The sequence below is a fragment of the Centruroides sculpturatus genome, unplaced genomic scaffold (assembly GCF_000671375.1).
Source record: "Centruroides sculpturatus isolate CEXI.00-Female unplaced genomic scaffold, Cexi_2.0 scaffold2162, whole genome shotgun sequence".
NCBI lineage: Eukaryota > Metazoa > Arthropoda > Arachnida > Scorpiones > Buthidae > Centruroides > Centruroides sculpturatus.
In genome coordinates, this window is record NW_019386282.1 from 11,587 (window position 1) to 34,145 (window position 22,559).

General features: G+C 28.1%; 1 protein-coding gene and 2 long non-coding RNA genes across 3 annotated transcripts; 1 reads left to right on the plus strand and 2 right to left on the minus strand.

Moving 5' to 3' along the window:
• Positions 1–6,510: 6,510 nt before the first annotated feature.
• LOC111614396 lies at positions 6,511–7,718 on the minus strand. Its single transcript, XR_002754922.1, has 5 exons — positions 7,570–7,718; positions 7,367–7,447; positions 7,127–7,227; positions 6,991–7,050; positions 6,511–6,874 (listed from the first exon to the last, which is right to left on the minus strand). It is a non-coding gene; the product is annotated as an uncharacterized LOC111614396 (long non-coding RNA).
• A 7,977-nt stretch (positions 7,719–15,695) lies between these two features.
• LOC111614395 lies at positions 15,696–16,424 on the minus strand. The gene is made up of 4 exons (XR_002754921.1): positions 16,276–16,424; positions 16,073–16,153; positions 15,833–15,933; positions 15,696–15,756 (listed from the first exon to the last, which is right to left on the minus strand). It is a non-coding gene; the product is annotated as an uncharacterized LOC111614395 (long non-coding RNA).
• Positions 16,425–21,354: 4,930 nt separating this feature from the next.
• Positions 21,355–22,535, plus strand: LOC111614392 (proteoglycan 4-like). Its single transcript, XM_023355763.1, has 2 exons — positions 21,355–22,484; positions 22,520–22,535. The coding sequence occupies exons 1-2, from the start codon at positions 21,355–21,357 to the stop codon at positions 22,533–22,535; spliced, it is 1,146 nt and encodes a 381-aa protein (XP_023211531.1).
• The last annotated feature ends 24 nt before the right edge of the window (positions 22,536–22,559 follow it).

A 22,559-nucleotide genomic window follows, 5' to 3' on the forward strand; every position in this document is an offset into this window, starting at 1 on the left:
AATAAGTTATAATTTTTGTAAAAGACAGAAATGTTTAATGTGATAAATTCTTTTCAAATAAAGTTCTATCATTAAAAATTATTAAACAAGTTTTAAATTAATATTTTTTTCTTCTATGCAACATATTTAATACAAAATTTTTTGTTAACAGTAGAGAAGTTACGACTTCGAATATTTATTATATATTATTGTCTTGGGCGTTGTTTATAGGTTCAAATTCAATTAACGTAAAACAAAATAAACTTTAAATGCATGTGTGAAGACACAAGGTACGATAAGTCGATAAGCGTTGCTCTAATACATATGTCCCGTCTATTGTTATAAAATATTTTATTTCCAAACAAAAAGTTTCTATGTAGTATTAGTTGTACATCTTACAGACAGTAATTTATATTTTATTGTTATATAACTTTACATCTTAATATTAGAGAGATTAGTTATATGAAACATAGATGTTTGTAAATTTAGATAATACATTTATTGTTTTATATGCATTTAGTCTGAATTTTAAATAATTCGGTTATTTATTATTTTATTTGTTTTTACGAAGTTAATATCGAAAAATAAATCGTTGTCAAATATTAACTCGGTTTTAAGTATAGAACGTTACGATGTTACGAAAGCGTAACTAACACAGTTCGTCAAACTGTGATCCCAGCTTTTCGAAGTGACAAAACAGTTAATTACGTGTTAATAATAAGACAGTGTTGCTCAGATAAAAGAATTATATGATTTAATATTGATTTTTACGGTACCAAGTGCAGTTTTTCAACCATGAAGCGAATTCTTGATATATTTCATGGATTTTCCGAAAATATGTAATTCTAAGGAATAACGGTTGGCAGACAAACAAAGCAATTATGTCTTTCGCTTGAACAGTTTGGTGTTTGACTGCAGGTGGTCACAGCAACAGTGTCACACCTTGAAACTTACTCATTAAGGACAATTAACGAAAATAGATTTTAAGCCCTTCCTTTTCTTAGAAAGACAAAAATATTTGTACAAAGATTACTGTTTTATAATTATTTTCTTTAAGTATAAATATTAAATTTTTCATTAGATAAAAATAAACTTATAGTCTATTAGTGTCAGACGAACGGAATGCAAGCTGATTACATCGGCTCAATTCCTTCCTCTCATCCCATAATTTAATATTGATTTTTTTCAAATTGCGATATTTTGCGTATAGAAACGATCTGTTTCTTGTTATAAAAAAATCCATTTATTTATTACGTCGGTTAGTTGGAGAAATCTATCGACAATCAAACAAAGGTTCGAATATCAGTCAGTTATCGAGGTCAGCAATTGTACAGACATTCCGCCAGGGTAGTTTCCTATAAAGCTGCTGGTTGAAATATTAGAAGTCCCATTTGCCTTTGCAAAGTTTTCTAGTTTTTGAATTTTGGTTTGTTTTTGTGCCTTGTGCTATTGCTGTGCCGTTTGAAGTTTGTCATTTAGATAAAAAGTAAGCGTATATATTGTTTTCTTTAGTCAACCCTGTGTTTATTTTTCTTGCTAGTTTTTTCTTTATGTTGTATATTAAAATATTAAGTATATATACATGCGAGACTCTGGATTAAATTTTTGATTAGTGATAGTATACAAATACTCTTATAGAAATTCCGAACCATTTATTAATTTAACTAACTGAAGTTTTAAATATTCGCCCACCAATAGGCTGTTCCTCGCTCTCGGGTGGTCCATACCGTAAACACTAGAAGTTCGGTCGTGGGTTCGCGCAGCGCTCGGATAGGGCTGGCTACGTGGAGTTTTTCGGGTTTTCNTACCTTTTTTGTCTTCAAAGTAATAATTCATTTTGAGAAATTTAAATATGTATGTATTAAAATTAGAAACATTAAAAACTAAATTCAAATAACAAAAATGTTTTGTTACATCTCAATAATCGTTGATGAAATAATTTATTAAATTAGTCTTCCCTGAGCATACAATATTGTTACATTTGACTATGGAATATATTTTTCAAGATATTAAGAAGAGAAAATCTATTTGAATAATTCTTAAAAAGAAAAAAATCATAAATTTAGGGAAACAAANATTCCGAACCATTTATTAATTTAACTAACTGAAGTTTTAAATATTCGCCCACCAATAGGCTGTTCCTCGCTCTCGGGTGGTCCATACCGTAAACACTAGAAGTTCGGTCGTGGGTTCGCGCAGCGCTCGGATAGGGCTGGCTACGTGGAGTTTTTCGGGTTTTCTTCACGTTCATAATCTCTTGAATAGGGGGCCCGTTTCCCATAAGAATAACGCCATAAAAGTCCTCCCGACAGGCATTTTCTCCACCGCGTGGAATAAAAGCCTACGTGTGCTGCACGTTCCTATACTGTAAGCTTTCAAACAAAGAAAAAATATTAGAAACATGTAGCAGCTCATATTTTCGTATTTATGAAAACGATAAGTTTATGATATTTCATATATCTCATTTATTTAATGTATTATTTAAATTAATTGAAACAAATAACAAAATACATTAAAAATGTATTTTTTCTTATTTTTGTTTTTATAAAAAATATTACTAGTATTATTTATATTTTCATACTAAACAATATAGTATACAGTTAAAACATTATTTTTAAATATTATTTGATATTTTGAGAACTATCTAAAAAGTACATATTTTTATTTTCACTTTCATTGTATTTATTAATTAATTAATGTAAGTATTATTGGGCTGCAATTTGAAAAAATTTGTAGTAGACATATAAATTCGCACTGTCGTGTGTCTGTCTGTGTGTCTTTCCTAATCACGAGAACGGAGTTAGATGAAAGACGAAACCAGATATGGAAACCGTAGGGGGCAACTTATGAAAACCGGAAGTCACTTTTTTTTAAATTCAAAACATCCCCCCCCGAAAGCAGTTAATTGATGACCGGCACGACTCTATTGTTAAAGGAAAAGTATGATGTACAGGGGCAAGCCACTACTAATTTCAGGCGGAGAGGATATACTGTATTTTAAATTAAATAAATTAAAAGTGATTAAAAATTGCAAGCCCAGTATTGTCACGATGTCACAATAAATAATCGTTCGTATATATAAATAACATCAATATGTTATTTATATATTCTAGATTTATAATTACGAATGTATAATCGTTCGTAATTAATGTAACATCTTCAAATAAAATTCTTCTATAAAATTATACATTTATTTAATTTTTCTTTTCAAAACAGTGATAATTATTACTTGTTTCTCATAATTATAATAATCTATATATTTAATGACTAAAAATAAATAATTTATTTTGATCAAATATATGTTCTATGAAAATTCAACAGATAAAATAAAAATTGGGATATTTCTTTTCATATATTGAAGTAATATTTTAGATTTTAATTTTAATTCTGATAAAAAAATCTTTAATATTTTTATATCTTTAATATCTTTAAAAATTATCAAGAAGTTGAATTTCTAAGGTAAAACTTTGATTTTTACTTAAATGTGGCAATTGTAAATTTCTAGTTAAATTTTTTTTTCAATTCTATTGCAATAACTCATTCCACAAGAATTTATACATTTGAGATTTAATGCAGTCTTACATTAACTATATTTTTTATTATATATCATATATGTATTTTTGTGTTCACTTTTCATTACTTTTATTCGTCATGATTACTTTTAACTTCATATTTGTTCAATTATTTTGAATAATTTATATATTATTGTCTTTGCATACTTTGCATATATATTTATTAATCAATTTATCCTAAATCATTTTTTAAAATAAGTCAATTTTTGTAAAAAAATTCAAATAAGCAAATAAGGCTTAATGAATATGCATGAAATTTCACTATAATTTTCAAATACATATCTATCTGATTAATAATTTATTCAAGAATAAATTATCATTGATCAGAGTATTTATATGCTAATAATATTCATATCATTTTTGGAAAATTTCAGTGAACATAACTATTATTTTTCTTTAAAATTTAATTTCAAAGAAATTATTATTAGCATGTTTATAAATTATAAGTTCATTAATGATAAAAATGGGAAAACTTTTCAAATTAAATAAAATTTCAAATTTTCACAAGAGTTATTTAATGTTGAAAGTTATTTAGAAAATTCTTATAATAAAAATGAAGATAAATTTTCTTAATTATAAAGTTGGTTATAATTTAATAACATTATGAAACACATTTAGTTATACATTCTTAAATTAATTGAAATTCAAAAATATATCAATCAATCAAAACTTTATTTTGCATAAGGAAATTTTCTCTGTTGCAGGCAAATACATTTAATTTAGTAGGATACATATTATTAAAATAATTAACAGAATAATAGTAATAATAGTTGTTTTACAATAATTTACATATTAATTTTATTGTGATATAATTTACAGTAATGAGTTAAATTACATTTCACTTTTTACATTAACAATAATAATTATGCAACAGTACTGTATGTATACTGAACATTATTTTATAAATTAATTTGACAAGTCTAATTATCTAGCATTTTTATCATCTTGTTAAAGTAATTGTATATTTTATATAGGTCTATTTTGTCTATATTACTTAGGTTATTTCTATAATTTTGTGTTGGTTTGCCTTGTATAATTTGAGTGATATTGAAAGAATCACATATTTGTGAGAGACTGAGAATTTAAAAGTAGATGTTTCATTGAAAATTCATTAGATTTGCACCATAAACAGTTATTACTTGATGGGTCAATATAGATATGATTAATATAGAGTATTTATTTAGATGTAGTTGTGCTATCAATCATTTTACCTTGAGGTTGGTCAGTTTCATCATATATGGTTGTGAAGAGGGTATATTAAATATTTCTTGATGCAAAGGGTGATAAAAGCTGTGATTCAAGCTAATTTGATCAGAGTTATTGGAATCATAAGTAGATATTAAAGTAGGTAAATCATGAATAATAGGAAAATGATGGTAAATTTTATCCATGATTCAAAGTTGATTGTTTGGTTATTGTCATCAGTTTCCATTTTAAATCGAAATTTTTTATTAATGTCCAAAATAATTTACTATCATAACTGTTTTTTATAAGTATTGATTCTAGATTTAGGAGATCTTTTTTTCTTTTTAGCTTTAATTAGGTTATTATAAGTTTGCTTAGACTTTTTATATTTGTAGAGATTCAATCTATAGTTGAACTTCCATTGTGTTCAACACAAATGAATTCTGTGGGATAGTCAGAATGGAGTCATCCATTTAAGATATATAATTTATTTTCTTTGATTAATTTTATTAGATAGTTTTATCTTTGGATCGTCTTATGTCTTGGATTAAGTGGTTAGGACCTTTATAGTGTGAATCAGTTGGTTCAGCAATACATGCATTAAAGTCTACTAATAGGAGTATATTTGGCGTAATATGTTGCCAAAGATCTATTAGTTTAAATATTTCATTCAATTTTGTCAGGCTGTTAGGTGGAATATACATATTGATTAATATTATTAATCAATATGTATAATATTATTAATCAATTATTATTATGGAATATACATATTGATTTCATGACATGTATTTCACAAGTGTTTCCACCACTTGGACATCCAGTACTGGAAGGTTTCTGTGCTGGCACTGCTACTCTAATATAATTATTAAAGAACTTTGACTTATAAAATGATTCTTGTGTAATGCAGGTTTCTGTTATTCCAATTATATCAGAATCATAATTTAATTGAAAGAAGTTTAGTGATGGCATTTTGTTCTTTAGACCTTGCCTATTCCAGTTAATGATCGAAGTAGCATATTTATTTTCTAATTGGAAGCATATTTATTTTTGTTGTCTCTTATTAAGAGAGTTTTACTTTATAATACTAATCAACTTGTTATTCTGGTAATATAGTAAAAGAGAAAAATTGGTTTATGTGGACACCTTTTTACAAGTCAAGACTAAATGTTATTCTATTTTGATCTATTAGTAGAATGTCATTTTGTAATTTAACTGGAGGTTTTGTTTTCTTAGACCATAGTAAATTGGTAAAATGTTTTCTTTGTTTCCATGAATCATTTGTAAGATCTGGTGCTATTTGAAGATTTTCCCAGTTCTCCAATTGTTTTTGTTGTTTCTTTGATATAAAAGTATTAAACATCTGATCTAGAATCGGTTTATTAATTAAAGATAAATCAACTAATCCAGTCATTAGATTATTTATTTGGGTGATTTCTAAGATCATCTTGAGATGTGTTTTTTTAAGTTTAGAGAAGAATTAATAAATTTCTGGATTTCTACTTTGGAAATATTTTTAGATTTAGGATAATTATATATCATTATATTATTATGATAGTAATTGTTGGTCAGAGTATCCATTTTAAATTGTATCAATTGTTTTTGAAGCTTTAAATTATCTATTTGTAGTTTCCGATTATGTATTTGTAGTTCCATTTTTTTAAAATCAAGATTTTATTTTTATTTTAAATTTTATTAAAAAACTAGAAAATGTTATAGCAATATTAAATTCTAAGTTACCCAAAACATTCTTCAAATCCAAATATGTTTTAAAATTTCAAAAGTTTTATTTGAGGAATAAATAAGTAAATACTGTTTGGAAGAGAGCAAATATGAATTGTATGAAAAATAATAATTATAAAATTTAATTGTAATTTAATTCTATTCTTGGTCTAATAAAATTTTTTCATTACATTGAAGTTGTAGATCCTATCAAACATTTTTCTACAGGATGTATGTACTGTTCATTTTGGCACAGTCTTTGGAATGTATTAACTGTGCAAAAAGAGGGATAGGTGTGTACTCAATGTTTACAGTAAATGTCAATATTCCATACTGTAAGAAATGTGAAGGTCAGAGAATTTGGACAAAGTTGGTCAGGGAAAGTCATGGAATTCAAAACAAAACTTTCAGTAGGATTCCTGTATATACAAAAAAATCACAGTTTGAAATACAGCTTATAATATTCATATTCTAATAATATTTTATTCATAATATTTTCCATAATATTTATAGAGAGAAGTATGACAAAACTTACCTCCATATTTGATAAAAATAATAATATAACCACTTAAACTTAGTACTTTCTTCATAACGCCTGCTGAGAAAATAAAATTATCAAAATCTTGAATATAATAGTATTTTGATTTATTTAAAATGAATGATTTTCCTACCTTAACAAAAAGAAGGTGTCAACAGTGAGAAAGGTTTTGTGCTGATAATCTTAGAGCAGAAAACTTTTTTTTTACATAATCCAGGTAGTCGACTAGATTTTCTTATGGAAATAAATTATCTTTTATAAATTATATTATCTTTTTGTAAGAAAAAATACATTATATATATATATACTGTATATAATGTATTTTTTTCTTACAAAAAAAAATACAGGTAAATATACTGTATGGTATATTTACCTATAACACCTAAAGCTGAAAGAAAAGTGTGGCCTAAAATACAGGCTCACAAAGTTAATTCCATGAACACATTATAATTGACTGCAAAGAGAAAAGCAAATTAATAATTTTACAATTGCTAATGATAAAAAAAACAGAATGACAATATTAAATTTAAAATTATAGTGTGGGCTAGTAACATAGAATTTATATAAGTGTATAACCTAATTCAGTCTTCTCTTGCTGTACTGCTATTTATAATTAATTGATTTTCATTGTTCATTTCAGATTGGAGCTACACCTAAATCATAATCATAAACTTAGATTATCATCATCATAAACCCTTAGATTATAATAATCAGGTAAATTTTTATTTTCTCTCTTAACCGATTATCATAAATTGTTAACAAATTTTAAATTTTAACTATTTTATAATTATAATTATAATTATAATCTTTAAAATCTATATTTATTATATAATATAAATTTTATTTCATTTTTATATTTTTCAACTAAAATTCAAATAATAAGAGTATATTTAATAAGCTAAAAATTTTAATATTTGTTTTTTAAGAAGAAATATACTGAATATGATTAAAACTTACCTACTATGATTTTTTCTTGTATCTTTTGTTAATTGAATGATTTGCGTTAAATCATAAAGTAATTTAGCCAGTAATATGTTATTTAATTCTTATCTTTAATCTTTTATAATATTAAGTAATGTTTTAAAATATATATTTGTTTAAGATTATTTTTAAAATAAAAGTTTTGAATGAAATTCTAATAGTAATTATAAATTATTAAAATTAAAACTTATATAAAAAGTATTTTTTATTAATTTTCAATACTATATAAAATAATATTGTAAAAATTATAGTCGTTAAATTATATGTTTGAATTTCATACAATATTTATATAATGAGATTAAATACAAAATGATAAATTAATAGAAACTTTAAATTAAATACACTTCCTTAAAAAATATAAATCTAAAAATAAAATATCTTTAGAAAATAAGCAAGTAGTATAAAACTTGTTCTGTCTGATTTCAAGAGATTTCTAAGGCAAAATAAACCAAACAACAGATACTTAATCATTTATTTTCCTTTTTATACAAATGCATTTTGCCATTCTCTGGCCTCATTGGTGGATACATTATAATATAATCAATCAATTTTTATTTGCAAAAAAGGAAATTATCCCTGTTGCAGGGGGTTGCACATGATTTAGTTAGAAGTTTACAAAATATTGGAACAGCTAACAGGTTAGCAAATTTATACAATTATTATGCAAAAAGTTGTGTCAACCTGTTATTGACAAACAAAAAAACAGTTTTAATAAAAGTAGCTGTGCATAGATAGTCAAATTTTACAACATTAATATATGTTGAATTTGTTATCTTAGATTTTCTGTGTTTTTACAATTCTTGGTGAAGTAATTGTATAGATTATAAAGGTCTTTTTTGTTGAAGTTATTTAGGATATTTCTGAAATCATGAGATGGATTACATTGGAGTATTTGCGTGATATTAAATGAGTTTTGTATATTTGCAAGTCCTTGACAATTCTGTAGTAAATAGTGAATCAAGAAGTCATCGTTTTACACCATGGGCATTGGTTGCATGAAAGATCAATACATGTTACCAATGAAGAGAGAATATTTATTGAGTCATCGTTGTGCTATTAGTCTTCTCACATTGAAATTTATTGGTTTATTCATATAAGGTTGAGAAGGTGGGACCTTTAGTATTTTTAGATACCAGGGATGGTAATTAGTAGAAATTAGGTTGGCTTGGTCTATATTTATAGAATGAGAAATTGCAGGTTCCAGTAACAAAGTATAACTATATTTCCAGTCTTGGATATTATCTTTAAACGAAAGGTCTGATACTCCAAATGAGTTTAATATATTATTTAACTTATTTTGCAAAAAATACTTTGTTGTTGGTTTTTTACAATAATTGATTATTTCTTGATGTAGAAAGGTAATGTTGCTGTCACTTTTAAATTTTAAACGTTAGTAAAATATAATAATTCATTTTAGGAAGAAGGGAAAAGAGCAGATGTGATTAGTTTCGTGATGTATAGCATAACCGGGAACTCTGTTCTCACCAAATGGAGTAATTTATAGAGGAAGTAGATATGAAAACTTTCTAATTTGTATAAATAGTGAACACCCCAGATTGGCAAAAAGCAAAAAAGTATCCACATAAACCAACTTTCCTTTATTGATACCGAATGTTATTCTGCCTTGGCCTATTAGTAAAATATCATTTCGTAGTTTTATTGGACAGTTTTGTTTTCTTATGTCATAATAGGTTGGAAGTGTTTTCATATTTTTCATGATTCCTTAGTGGTCTGGTGAGATCTACATATTTTCCCAATTTTCCAACAGATTCTGTTATTTCTTTGAAATAAAGGCATTAAAAACCTGGTCATTAACCTGTTTATTACTAAATGTTAGTCTTATGACTGGATTGGTTGATTTGGTTATTTGAGTTATGTCTAGATGTCTAGAATCTCTTCTTGTGATGCATTATGCATGTTTAGTGAACAATTGATAAAGTTATGAAATTTTAATTTAGAGATATTTTTTTGACTTAGCATAATTATACAAATATATTGTTATAGTGAAGTTCATTAATCAAAGCATCCAAGTCTTCTTTTATAAAAGTCATTTGGGAAGATTGCTTGTCATTAGAAGTATTTATCAGTTCCGAGATTTTATACCGTAGATCTGTTGTTGAAGTGACAGGTGAGTCACCTGAATTAGTCAGAGAGATCAGATAGAATGCATTAGACTCATATGGAAAACTTTGTAGACTTTGTGATATTGTCCATGAGAATTGTTGATCACTAAGGATGGTTTTTATACGTCTTTATCCACTATTAGGTTAAAATCTGTTATAAGCATGGAGTTAGATGGGCTTGGTTGAGTCTTGTTACTTCCCAGTTTAGTCCCGTTAAGTGGAGGTCTACCATGTTTAACTGGTATTTCTTCAAAGATAATGATTGCTGATTAGTTTTAAACACTTGGTTGACTTGGTTTGGTTAAAGATAACAAAAACATTAGTTTTTTTTATTCTCGTCAAAGTGCAAAAAGAATGTCAATGGATACATTATTAGTTTACAGAAGTTTTTTTATACTGAAGTATGTTGTTCCAGGATGCATCAAAAATAATGTTCTTTATTTAGTTCACCTGTTCAGGTGAACTAAATAAAGAACATTATTTTTGAACTGTAAGACTAAATATCATCTGCATCCATAATTTCCCAGTATAATTAAGTCCTGTTAATACATAGAAAGTACTAGTATACAAAATAAATTATAAAACTTACAAAATTGTGTTTAATTAGGAACAAAGTTTTTTTATTTACAAGATTACAATTACAGTTTTTTAAATTAGGAACAAATATTTTATTTTTTAAGAACAAATGTTTTTATTTTTTAAGAACAAATGTTTTTATTTTTATTTATTTAATCATATGCATGACAGAGAAATCACTTTCTTGTGTTCACCACAAATACTTTTCTTGCACTTGGTGCATAGGTGATTTCCTCTTTAATTTTTTTTTCATCCACAAAAGGAACATTTTTATGGCCTTGCTGATGTGGATGGATTTAGTGATGGTGCATCTTCAAGTATTTCTATTCCTAGGATGTACATTTCTTCTATCAATGTTTTACTAATGTGGGGATATGTCATCCTTTCCTTCATGTGTGGTGTAACTAGTGAAAACGAAAGTTTCTTCAAGAAGTCAGCCCGACAGGTGTTGCTTCTATGTTTCTGTGGCATATTTAGCTTGTAGATTGCATAGACATTTACTGCTGCTGCATCTAAAATGCCATAGAAGTATTGCATAGGCCAGATTTTGCACGACATAACTTATCAAAAACATCCACATTCCCTTTAGTCACATTATAGAATTCGACTATAACAGGTTTTTGGGTGATTTGGTCAATTTTACCAGTGTAATGCATGGATGATATGTTTATTTTTCTGCAGACAGAAAGAAACAAGCATCTTCAGTTCATCATACAGAAATTTTGAAGAATTCTTATTATGACCATTGAAATTTACTGTAATAATTCTTGACCTGTTGCAGTAACAATTCTTGACGAATTTCTTCGTCCTTAGTAAATTGTTGATATTCTGCTATAGTAATCTGCCAAACAACAGTAGATAATCAAGAAATAGCTCTTTAGGCTTTTCCTACATGATGAAAAATATAACATACATCACAAGGGGGTGTTGTATATGACACCGGAGCAGAGTGCGCTCTAATAGTACCTAAATAATGAGAAAAATTAAAGGTTGACAACTTATTTTTCCATGCTGCTGTCTTGAGAACTACTGCCTGATAGGGTAATTTATGGTCACAGCCCTCCATCACTAGCGTAATTTCCTGTGCAAACAAAAAGAAACAAGACGTGTTGGATCTGACACTGCCTTGTGGTAGGAGGGTTAATAATTGTAATGTTGAGGTAATTCAATTCTTGGTTATTTTCATCTTTCTATGTAAATTTAAGTTTTTATTTAAATTATTTGCATATTCTTCAACTTCTTTGGCTGTTGTTATTTGTTAGCCATATATTATATCATCATCGACATATCTCGCATAATAGCAAATACCTCTAAAATGTGATATTTTCTCATCTATCGTAATCATGCAGATTTCTGCCTATTTTGGAATAATAATTGATCCCATTGCAATTCCATTCTTTTGCCTGTAAAAGTCTGTAGAAGTTTTAAAATAATTAGTTTTAAAGACTTCTAAAAAACAGTAAAAATGTTATTTTAATTTTTTTACATTTAATATAGCTTTTTGAGGGGCAAAAATCTGGTACATTTGTTCTAGAATCTTGCCTTTGTATTTATTGAAAAGATAAAATTTAATACATGTACTGTAATATATATTATCATATTTTGTAGATGATTGTGTATTATAAATTTTTATGTATTAATATTACAAACATAAATTCATGACCAAATGCAATAAACAGTATTGAAACAACTTATAATTTAACAATTTGATAATTAAATTGTTTTGATGAAATATGCAATGTAATTTTTGAAAATTATCTCCAATGTGTTAAGATAATATAGAAATAATATAAACTTTATANTCTTGTTAAAGTAATTGTATATTTTATATAGGTCTATTTTGTCTATATTACTTAGGTTATTTCTATAATTTTGTGTTGGTTTGCCTTGTATAATTTGAGTGATATTGAGGGAATCACGTATTTGTGAGAGACTTTGAGAATTTAAAAGTAGATGTTTCATTGAAAATTCATTAGATTTGCACCATAAACAGTTATTACTTGATGGGTCAATATAGATATGATTAATAAAAAGAGAGTATTTTTGAATATTTATTTTGACTCGTCACAATTTTGTGACACTGATTCTCCTGTCAGTCCAAAAAAGTCTCTAATTGTAGCATTTCTAGAATTTCTAGAATATAAAGAGAGTATTTATTTAGATGTAGTTGAGCTATCAATCATTTTACCTTGAGGTTGGTCGGTTTCATCATATATGGTTGTGAAGAGGGTATATTAAATATTTCTTGATGCAAAGGGTGATAGAAGCTGAGATTCAAGCTAATTTGATCAGAGTTTATAGACCGGAAAATTGCTGATTCCATCAATAAAGTATATCCATATTTCAAATCCATGATATTATCTTCAGACAATACAGTAGATACTCCAAAAGTATTTAGAATGTGATTTAATTTAGTTTGCCAGAGACATGAAGTAGTTGAATTTTTACTATGTTTAATAAGTTTATGATGTAAAAATGAGATATTACTGTCGCTTTTAAATTTTAATCGATAATGGAATCTAATAATTCGTTTTAAGAAAAGAGGATAAGAACATATTTGGTTAGTCTCATGTCGAATTGCATATCCAGGGACAGTTCTTTCCAGATGAAAATGACGAAAGAAGTATATATGGTAGGTTTTATCATCTTTTTTGTATATCATAGTAAGGATTACAGAATTCCAGGATTCTGGATAATTGGTTTATACATAGTATTGAAAAGTTGTAATAATTTTTCTCTTGCTTGATTTGGTAGTGTTTACAAAAATTTAATTGGAATGAAATCACTTCCTGGAGCTGTATTATTGAGAGTTTTATTAATAATATCTTCAAGTTCATTAATTGTAAATTTAGCATTAAAGCATTCATTATTGGAATCATAAGTAGATATTAAAGTAGGTATATCATGAATAATAGGAAAACGATGATAAATTTTATCCATGATTCAAAGTTGATTGTTTGGTTATTGTCATCAGTTTCCATTTTAAATCGAAATTTTTTATTAATGTCCAAAATAATTTACTATCATAACTGTTTTTTATAAGTATTGATTCTAGATTTAGGAGATCTTTTTTTCTTTTTAGCTTTAATTAGGTTATTATAAGTTTGCTTAGACTTTTTATATTTGTAGAGATTCAATCTATAGTTGAACTTCCATTGTGTTCAACACAAATGAATTCTGTGGGATAGTCAGAATGGAATCATCCATTTAAGATATATAATTTATTTTCTTTGATTAATTTTATTAGATAGTTTTATCTTTGGATCGTCTTATGTCTTGGATTAAGTGGTTAGGACCTTTATAGTGTGAATCAGTTAGTTCAGCAATACATGCATTAAAGTCTACTAATAGGAGTATATTTGGCGTAATATGTTGCCAAAGATCTATTAGTTTAAATATTTCATTTAATTTTGTCAGGCTGTTAGGTGAAATATATATATTGATTAATATTATTTGCTTATAATCTTTGTTTCTTAATAACAGTTTATTCATTAAAATTAGGATTAAGATATAATTATTGAATTTCATGACATGTATTTCGCAAAAGTGTTTTTTTATCATAATACATAATCCACCACTTGGACATCCAGGACCAGAAGGTTTCTGTGCTGGCACTGCTACTCTAATATAATTATTAAAGAACTTTGAGTTATAAAATGATTCTTGTGTAATGCAGGTTTCTGTTATTCCAATTATATCTGGATCATAATTTAATTGAAAGAAGTTTAGTGATGGCATTTTGTTCTTTAGACCTTACCTATTCCAGTTAATGATTGAAGTAGCATATTTATTTTCTAATTGGAAGCATATTTATTTTTGTTGTCTCTTATTAAGAGAGTTTTACTTTATAATACTAATCAACTTGTTATTCTGGTAATATAGTAAAAGAGAAAAATTGGTTTATGTGGACACCTTTTTACAAGTCAAGACTAAATGTTATTCTATTTTGATCTATTAGTAGAATGTCATTTTGTAATTTAACTGGAGGTTTTGTTTTCTTAGACCATAGTAAATTGGTAAAATGTTTTCTTTGTTTCCATGAATCATTTGTAAGATCTGGTGCTATTTGAAGATTTTCCCAGTTCTCCAATTGTTTTTGTTGTTTCTTTGATATAAAAGTATTAAACATCTGATCTAGAATCGGTTTATTAATTAAAGATAAATCAACTAATCCAGTCATTAGATTATTTATTTGGGTGATTTCTAAGATCATCTTGAGATGTGTTTTTTTAAGTTTAGAGAAGAATTAATAAATTTCTGGATTTCTACTTTGGAAATATTTTTAGATTTAGGATAATTATATATCATTATATTATTATGATAGTAATTGTTGGTCAGAGTATCCATTTTAAATTGTATCAATTGTTTTTGAAGCTTTAAATTATCTATTTGTAGTTTCCGATTATGTATTTGTAGTTCCATTTTTTTAAAATCAAGATTTTATTTTTATTTTAAATTTTATTAAAAAACTAGAAAATGTTATAGCAATATTAAATTCTAAGTTACCCAAAACATTCTTCAAATCCAAATATGTTTTAAAATTTCAAAAGTTTTATTTGAGGAATAAATAAGTAAATACTGTTTGGAAGAGAGCAAATATGAATTGTATGAAAAATAATAATTATAAAATTTAATTGTAATTTAATTCTATTCTTGGTCTAATAAAATTTTTTCATTACATTGAAGTTGTAGATCCTATCAAACATTTTTCTACAGGATGTATGTACTGTTCATTTTGGCACAGTCTTTGGAATGTATTAACTGTGCAAAAAGAGGGATAGGTGTGTACTCAATGTTTACAGTAAATGTCAATATTCCATACTGTAAGAAATGTGAAGGTCAGAGAATTTGGACAAAGCTGGTCAGGGAAAGTCATGGAATTCAAAACAAAACTTTCAGTAGGAATCCTGTATATACAAAAAAATCACAGTTTGAAATACAGCTTATAATATTCATATTCTAATAATATTTTATTCATAATATTTTCCATAATATTTATAGAGAGAAGTATGACAAAACTTACCTCCATATTTGATAAAAATAATAATATAACCACTTAAACTTAGTACTTTCTTCATAACGCCTGCTGAGAAAATAAAATTATCAAAATCTTGAATATAATAGTATTTTGATTTATTTAAAATGAATGATTTTCCTACCTTAACAAAAAGAAGGTGTCAACAGTGAGAAAGGTTTTGTGCTGATAATCTTAGAGCAGAAAACTTTTTTTTTACATAATCCAGGTAGTCGACTAGATTTTCTTATGGAAATAAATTATCTTTTATAAATTATATTATCTTTTTGTAAGAAAAAATACATTATATATATATATACTGTATATAATGTATTTTTTTCTTACAAAAAAAAATACAGGTAAATATACTGTATGGTATATTTACCTATAACACCTAAAGCTGAAAGAAAAGTGTGGCCTAAAATACAGGCTCACAAAGTTAATTCCATGAACACATTATAATTGACTGCAAAGAGAAAAGCAAATTAATAATTTTACAATTGCTAATGATAAAAAAAACAGAATGACAATATTAAATTTAAAATTATAGTGTGGGCTAGTAACATAGAATTTATATAAGTGTATAACCTAATTCAGTCTTCTCTTGCTGTACTGCTATTTATAATTAATTGATTTTCATTGTTCATTTCAGATTGGAGCTACACCTAAATCATAATCATAAACTTAGATTATCATCATCATAAACCCTTAGATTATAATAATCAGGTAAATTTTTATTTTCTCTCTTAACCGATTATCATAAATTGTTAACAAATTTTAAATTTTAACTATTTTATAATTATAATTATAATTATAATCTTTAAAATCTATATTTATTATATAATATAAATTTTATTTCATTTTTATATTTTTCAACTAAAATTCAAATAATAAGAGTATATTTAATAAGCTAAAAATTTTAATATTTGTTTTTTAAGAAGAAATATACTGAATATGATTAAAACTTACCTACTATGATTTTTTCTTGTATCTTTTGTTAATTGAATGATTTGCGTTAAATCATAAAGTAATTTAGCCAGTAATATGTTATTTAATTCTTATCTTTAATCTTTTATAATATTAAGTAATGTTTTAAAATATATATTTGTTTAAGATTATTTTTAAAATAAAAGTTTTGAATGAAATTCTAATAGTAATTATAAATTATTAAAATTAAAACTTATATAAAAAGTATTTTTTATTAATTTTCAATACTATATAAAATAATATTGTAAAAATTATACAGTCGTTAAATTATATGTTTGAATTTCATACAATATTTATATAATGAGATTAAATACAAAATGATAAATTAATAGAAACTTTAAATTAAATAACTTCCTTAAAAAATATAAATCTAAAAATAAAATATCTTTAGAAAATAAGCAAGTAGTATAAAACTTGTTCTGTCTGATTTCAAGAGATTTCTAAGGCAAAATAAACCAAACAACAGATACTTAATCATTTATTTTCCTTTTTATACAAATGCATTTTGCCATTCTCTGGCCTCATTGGTGGATACATTATAATATAATCAATCAATTTTTATTTGCAAAAAAGGAAATTATCCCTGTTGCAGGGGGTTGCACATGATTTAGTTAGAAGTTTACAAAATATTGGAACAGCTAACAGGTTAGCAAATTTATACAATTATTATGCAAAAAGTTGTGTCAACCTGTTATTGACAAACAAAAAAACAGTTTTAATAAAAGTAGCTGTGCATAGATAGTCAAATTTTACAACATTAATATATGTTGAATTTGTTATCTTAGATTTTCTGTGTTTTTACAATTCTTGGTGAAGTAATTGTATAGATTATAAAGGTCTTTTTTGTTGAAGTTATTTAGGATATTTCTGAAATCATGAGATGGATTACATTGGAGTATTTGCGTGATATTAAATGAGTTTTGTATATTTGCAAGTCCTTGACAATTCTGTAGTAAATAGTGAATCAAGAAGTCATCGTTTTACACCATGGGCATTGGTTGCATGAAAGATCAATACATGTTACCAATGAAGAGAGAATATTTATTGAGTCATCGTTGTGCTATTAGTCTTCTCACATTGAAATTTATTGGTTTATTCATATAAGGTTGAGAAGGTGGGACCTTTAGTATTTTTAGATACCAGGGATGGTAATTAGTAGAAATTAGGTTGGCTTGGTCTATATTTATAGAATGAGAAATTGCAGGTTCCAGTAACAAAGTATAACTATATTTCCAGTCTTGGATATTATCTTTAAACGAAAGGTCTGATACTCCAAATGAGTTTAATATATTATTTAACTTATTTTGCAAAAAATACTTTGTTGTTGGTTTTTTACAATAATTGATTATTTCTTGATGTAGAAAGGTAATGTTGCTGTCACTTTTAAATTTTAAACGTTAGTAAAATATAATAATTCATTTTAGGAAGAAGGGAAAAGAGCAGATGTGATTAGTTTCGTGATGTATAGCATAACCGGGAACTCTGTTCTCACCAAATGGAGTAATTTATAGAGGAAGTAGATATGAAAACTTTCTAATTTGTATAAATAGTGAACACCCCAGATTGGCAAAAAGCAAAAAAGTATCCACATAAACCAACTTTCCTTTATTGATACCGAATGTTATTCTGCCTTGGCCTATTAGTAAAATATCATTTCGTAGTTTTATTGGACAGTTTTGTTTTCTTATGTCATAATAGGTTGGAAGTGTTTTCATATTTTTCATGATTCCTTAGTGGTCTGGTGAGATCTACATATTTTCCCAATTTTCCAACAGATTCTGTTATTTCTTTGAAATAAAGGCATTAAAAACCTGGTCATTAACCTGTTTATTACTAAATGTTAGTCTTATGACTGGATTGGTTGATTTGGTTATTTGAGTTATGTCTAGATGTCTAGAATCTCTTCTTGTGATGCATTATGCATGTTTAGTGAACAATTGATAAAGTTATGAAATTTTAATTTAGAGATATTTTTTTGACTTAGCATAATTATACAAATATATTGTTATAGTGAAGTTCATTAATCAAAGCATCCAAGTCTTCTTTTATAAAAGTCATTTGGGAAGATTGCTTGTCATTAGAAGTATTTATCAGTTCCGAGATTTTATACCGTAGATCTGTTGTTGAAGTGACAGGTGAGTCACCTGAATTAGTCAGAGAGATCAGATAGAATGCATTAGACTCATATGGAAAACTTTGTAGACTTTGTGATATTGTCCATGAGAATTGTTGATCACTAAGGATGGTTTTTATATGTCTTTATCCACTATTAGGTTAAAATCTGTTATAAGCATGGAGTTAGATGGGCTTGGTTGAGTCTTGTTACTTCCCAGTTTAGTCCCGTTAAGTGGAGGTCTACCATGTTTAACTGGTATTTCTTCAAAGATAATGATTGCTGATTAGTTTTAAACACTTGGTTGACTTGGTTTGGTTAAAGATAACAAAAACATTAGTTTTTTTTATTCTCGTCAAAGTGCAAAAAGAATGTCAATGGATACATTATTAGTTTACAGAAGTTTTTTTATACTGAAGTATGTTGTTCCAGGATGCATCAAAAATAATGTTCTTTATTTAGTTCACCTGTTCAGGTGAACTAAATAAAGAACATTATTTTTGAACTGTAAGACTAAATATCATCTGCATCCATAATTTCCCAGTATAATTAAGTCCTGTTAATACATAGAAAGTACTAGTATACAAAATAAATTATAAAACTTACAAAATTGTGTTTAATTAGGAACAAAGTTTTTTTATTTACAAGATTACAATTACAGTTTTTTAAATTAGGAACAAATATTTTATTTTTTAAGAACAAATGTTTTTATTTTTTAAGAACAAATGTTTTTATTTTTATTTATTTAATCATATGCATGACAGAGAAATCACTTTCTTGTGTTCACCACAAATACTTTTCTTGCACTTGGTGCATAGGTGATTTCCTCTTTAATTTTTTTTTCATCCACAAAAGGAACATTTTTATGGCCTTGCTGATGTGGATGGATTTAGTGATGGTGCATCTTCAAGTATTTCTATTCCTAGGATGTACATTTCTTCTATCAATGTTTTACTAATGTGGGGATATGTCATCCTTTCCTTCATGTGTGGTGTAACTAGTGAAAACGAAAGTTTCTTCAAGAAGTCAGCCCGACAGGTGTTGCTTCTATGTTTCTGTGGCATATTTAGCTTGTAGATTGCATAGACATTTACTGCTGCTGCATCTAAAATGCCATAGAAGTATTGCATAGGCCAGATTTTGCACGACATAACTTATCAAAAACATCCACATTCCCTTTAGTCACATTATAGAATTCGACTATAACAGGTTTTTGGGTGATTTGGTCAATTTTACCAGTGTAATGCATGGATGATATGTTTATTTTTCTGCAGACAGAAAGAAACAAGCATCTTCAGTTCATCATACAGAAATTTTGAAGAATTCTTATTATGACCATTGAAATTTACTGTAATAATTCTTGACCTGTTGCAGTAACAATTCTTGACGAATTTCTTCGTCCTTAGTAAATTGTTGATATTCTGCTATAGTAATCTGCCAAACAACAGTAGATAATCAAGAAATAGCTCTTTAGGCTTTTCCTACATGATGAAAAATATAACATACATCACAAGGGGGTGTTGTATATGACACCGGAGCAGAGTGCGCTCTAATAGTACCTAAATAATGAGAAAAATTAAAGGTTGACAACTTATTTTTCCATGCTGCTGTCTTGAGAACTACTGCCTGATAGGGTAATTTATGGTCACAGCCCTCCATCACTAGCGTAATTTCCTGTGCAAACAAAAAGAAACAAGACGTGTTGGATCTGACACTGCCTTGTGGTAGGAGGGTTAATAATTGTAATGTTGAGGTAATTCAATTCTTGGTTATTTTCATCTTTCTATGTAAATTTAAGTTTTTATTTAAATTATTTGCATATTCTTCAACTTCTTTGGCTGTTGTTATTTGTTAGCCATATATTATATCATCATCGACATATCTCGCATAATAGCAAATACCTCTAAAATGTGATATTTTCTCATCTATCGTAATCATGCAGATTTCTGCCTATTTTGGAATAATAATTGATCCCATTGCAATTCCATTCTTTTGCCTGTAAAAGTCTGTAGAAGTTTTAAAATAATTAGTTTTAAAGACTTCTAAAAAAACAGTAAAATGTTATTTTAATTTTTAAAAATTTAATATAGCTTTTTGAGGGGCAAAAATCTGGTACATTTGTTCTAGAATCTTGCCTTTGTATTTATTGAAAAGATAAAATTTAATACATGTACTGTAATATATATTATCATATTTTGTAGATGATTGTGTATTATAAATTTTTATGTATTAATATTACAAACATAAATTCATGACCAAATGCAATAAACAGTATTGAAACAACTTATAATTTAACAATTTGATAATTAAATTGTTTTGATGAAATATGCAATGTAATTTTTGAAAATTATCTCCAATGTGTTAAGATAATATAGAAATAATATAAACTTTATATAAATGATTATATTTAATATTCTAGTCTTTTTTTTTTTATTAGTACAGTATTAGTGTTTTATTTTTCTTAATTTTTCTTTTCTACTTGTATTTTCAATTGTAACATGTAGTTTTTATTCCAAATTAGATTTCCAATGGATTCATCAAACAATAAAAAAGTAAAGGAGTCAGAAATGTCTTATTATTTAGATCAATCTTATGACTCACTTTTTAATGAGTCTGAGAGTGATCTAAATGATATAGATATTTCTGAACTCGAATCTGAATATTCTGGCGATGAAACCTTTTTTGACGATCCAGAAAATTTCACCACCGAGGAGAAGGAAAGTTACGCCATTGACGAGCCCGACAGTTACGCCGTTGACAAGCCCGACAGTTACGCCGTTGACGAGCCCGACAGTTACGCCGTTGACGAGCCCGACAGTTACGCCGTTGACGAGCCCGACAGTTACGCCGTTGACGAGCCCGACAGTTACGCCGTTGACGAGCCCGACAGTTACGCCGTTGACGAGCCCGACAGTTACGCCGTTGACGAGCCCGACAGTTACGCCGTTGACGAGCCCGACAGTTACGCCGTTGACGAGCCCGACAGTTACGCCGTTGACGAGCCCGACAGTTACGCCGTTGACGAGCCCGACAGTTACGCCGTTGACGAGCCCGACAGTTACGCCGTTGACGAGCCCGACAGTTACGCCGTTGACGAGCCCGACAGTTACGCCGTTGACGAGCCCGACAGTTACGCCGTTGACGAGCCCGACAGTTACGCCGTTGACGAGCCCGACAGTTACGCCGTTGACGAGCCCGACAGTTACGCCGTTGACGAGCCCGACAGTTACGCCGTTGACGAGCCCGACAGTTACGCCGCTGACGAGCCCGACAGTTACGCCGCTGACGAGCCCGACAGTTACGCCGCTGACGAGCCCGACAGTTACGCTGTTGATGATGAAGAGACTTTTGTTGTTGATGAGCCAGTAACTTTTGGTACACCAGTAACGTTTGTCGAGCAGGTAACCTTCACCAAGCCGGTGACTTTTTCTGCTGCAGTTACTTTTAAAGCACCAGTAACTTTTGCCGCACCGGTGGTACCTGCTCGACCCGGAACACCACCGACCGCACGCCCACGTGCACCACCGACCGCACGCCCACGTGCACCACCGACCGCACGCCCACGTGCACCACCGACCGCACGCCCACGTGCACCACCGACTGCACGCCCACGTGCACCACCGACTGCACGCCCACGTGCACCACCAACCGCACCACGCATTCCTAATTCCAATGACGCGCCTAATCCTGATGATGAGTTGGAAGAGGAATATCTTGAGGTTCTGCCACCAGAACAACCTCTCTCTGATCCTTTCCCTTTCCTGGAACTACC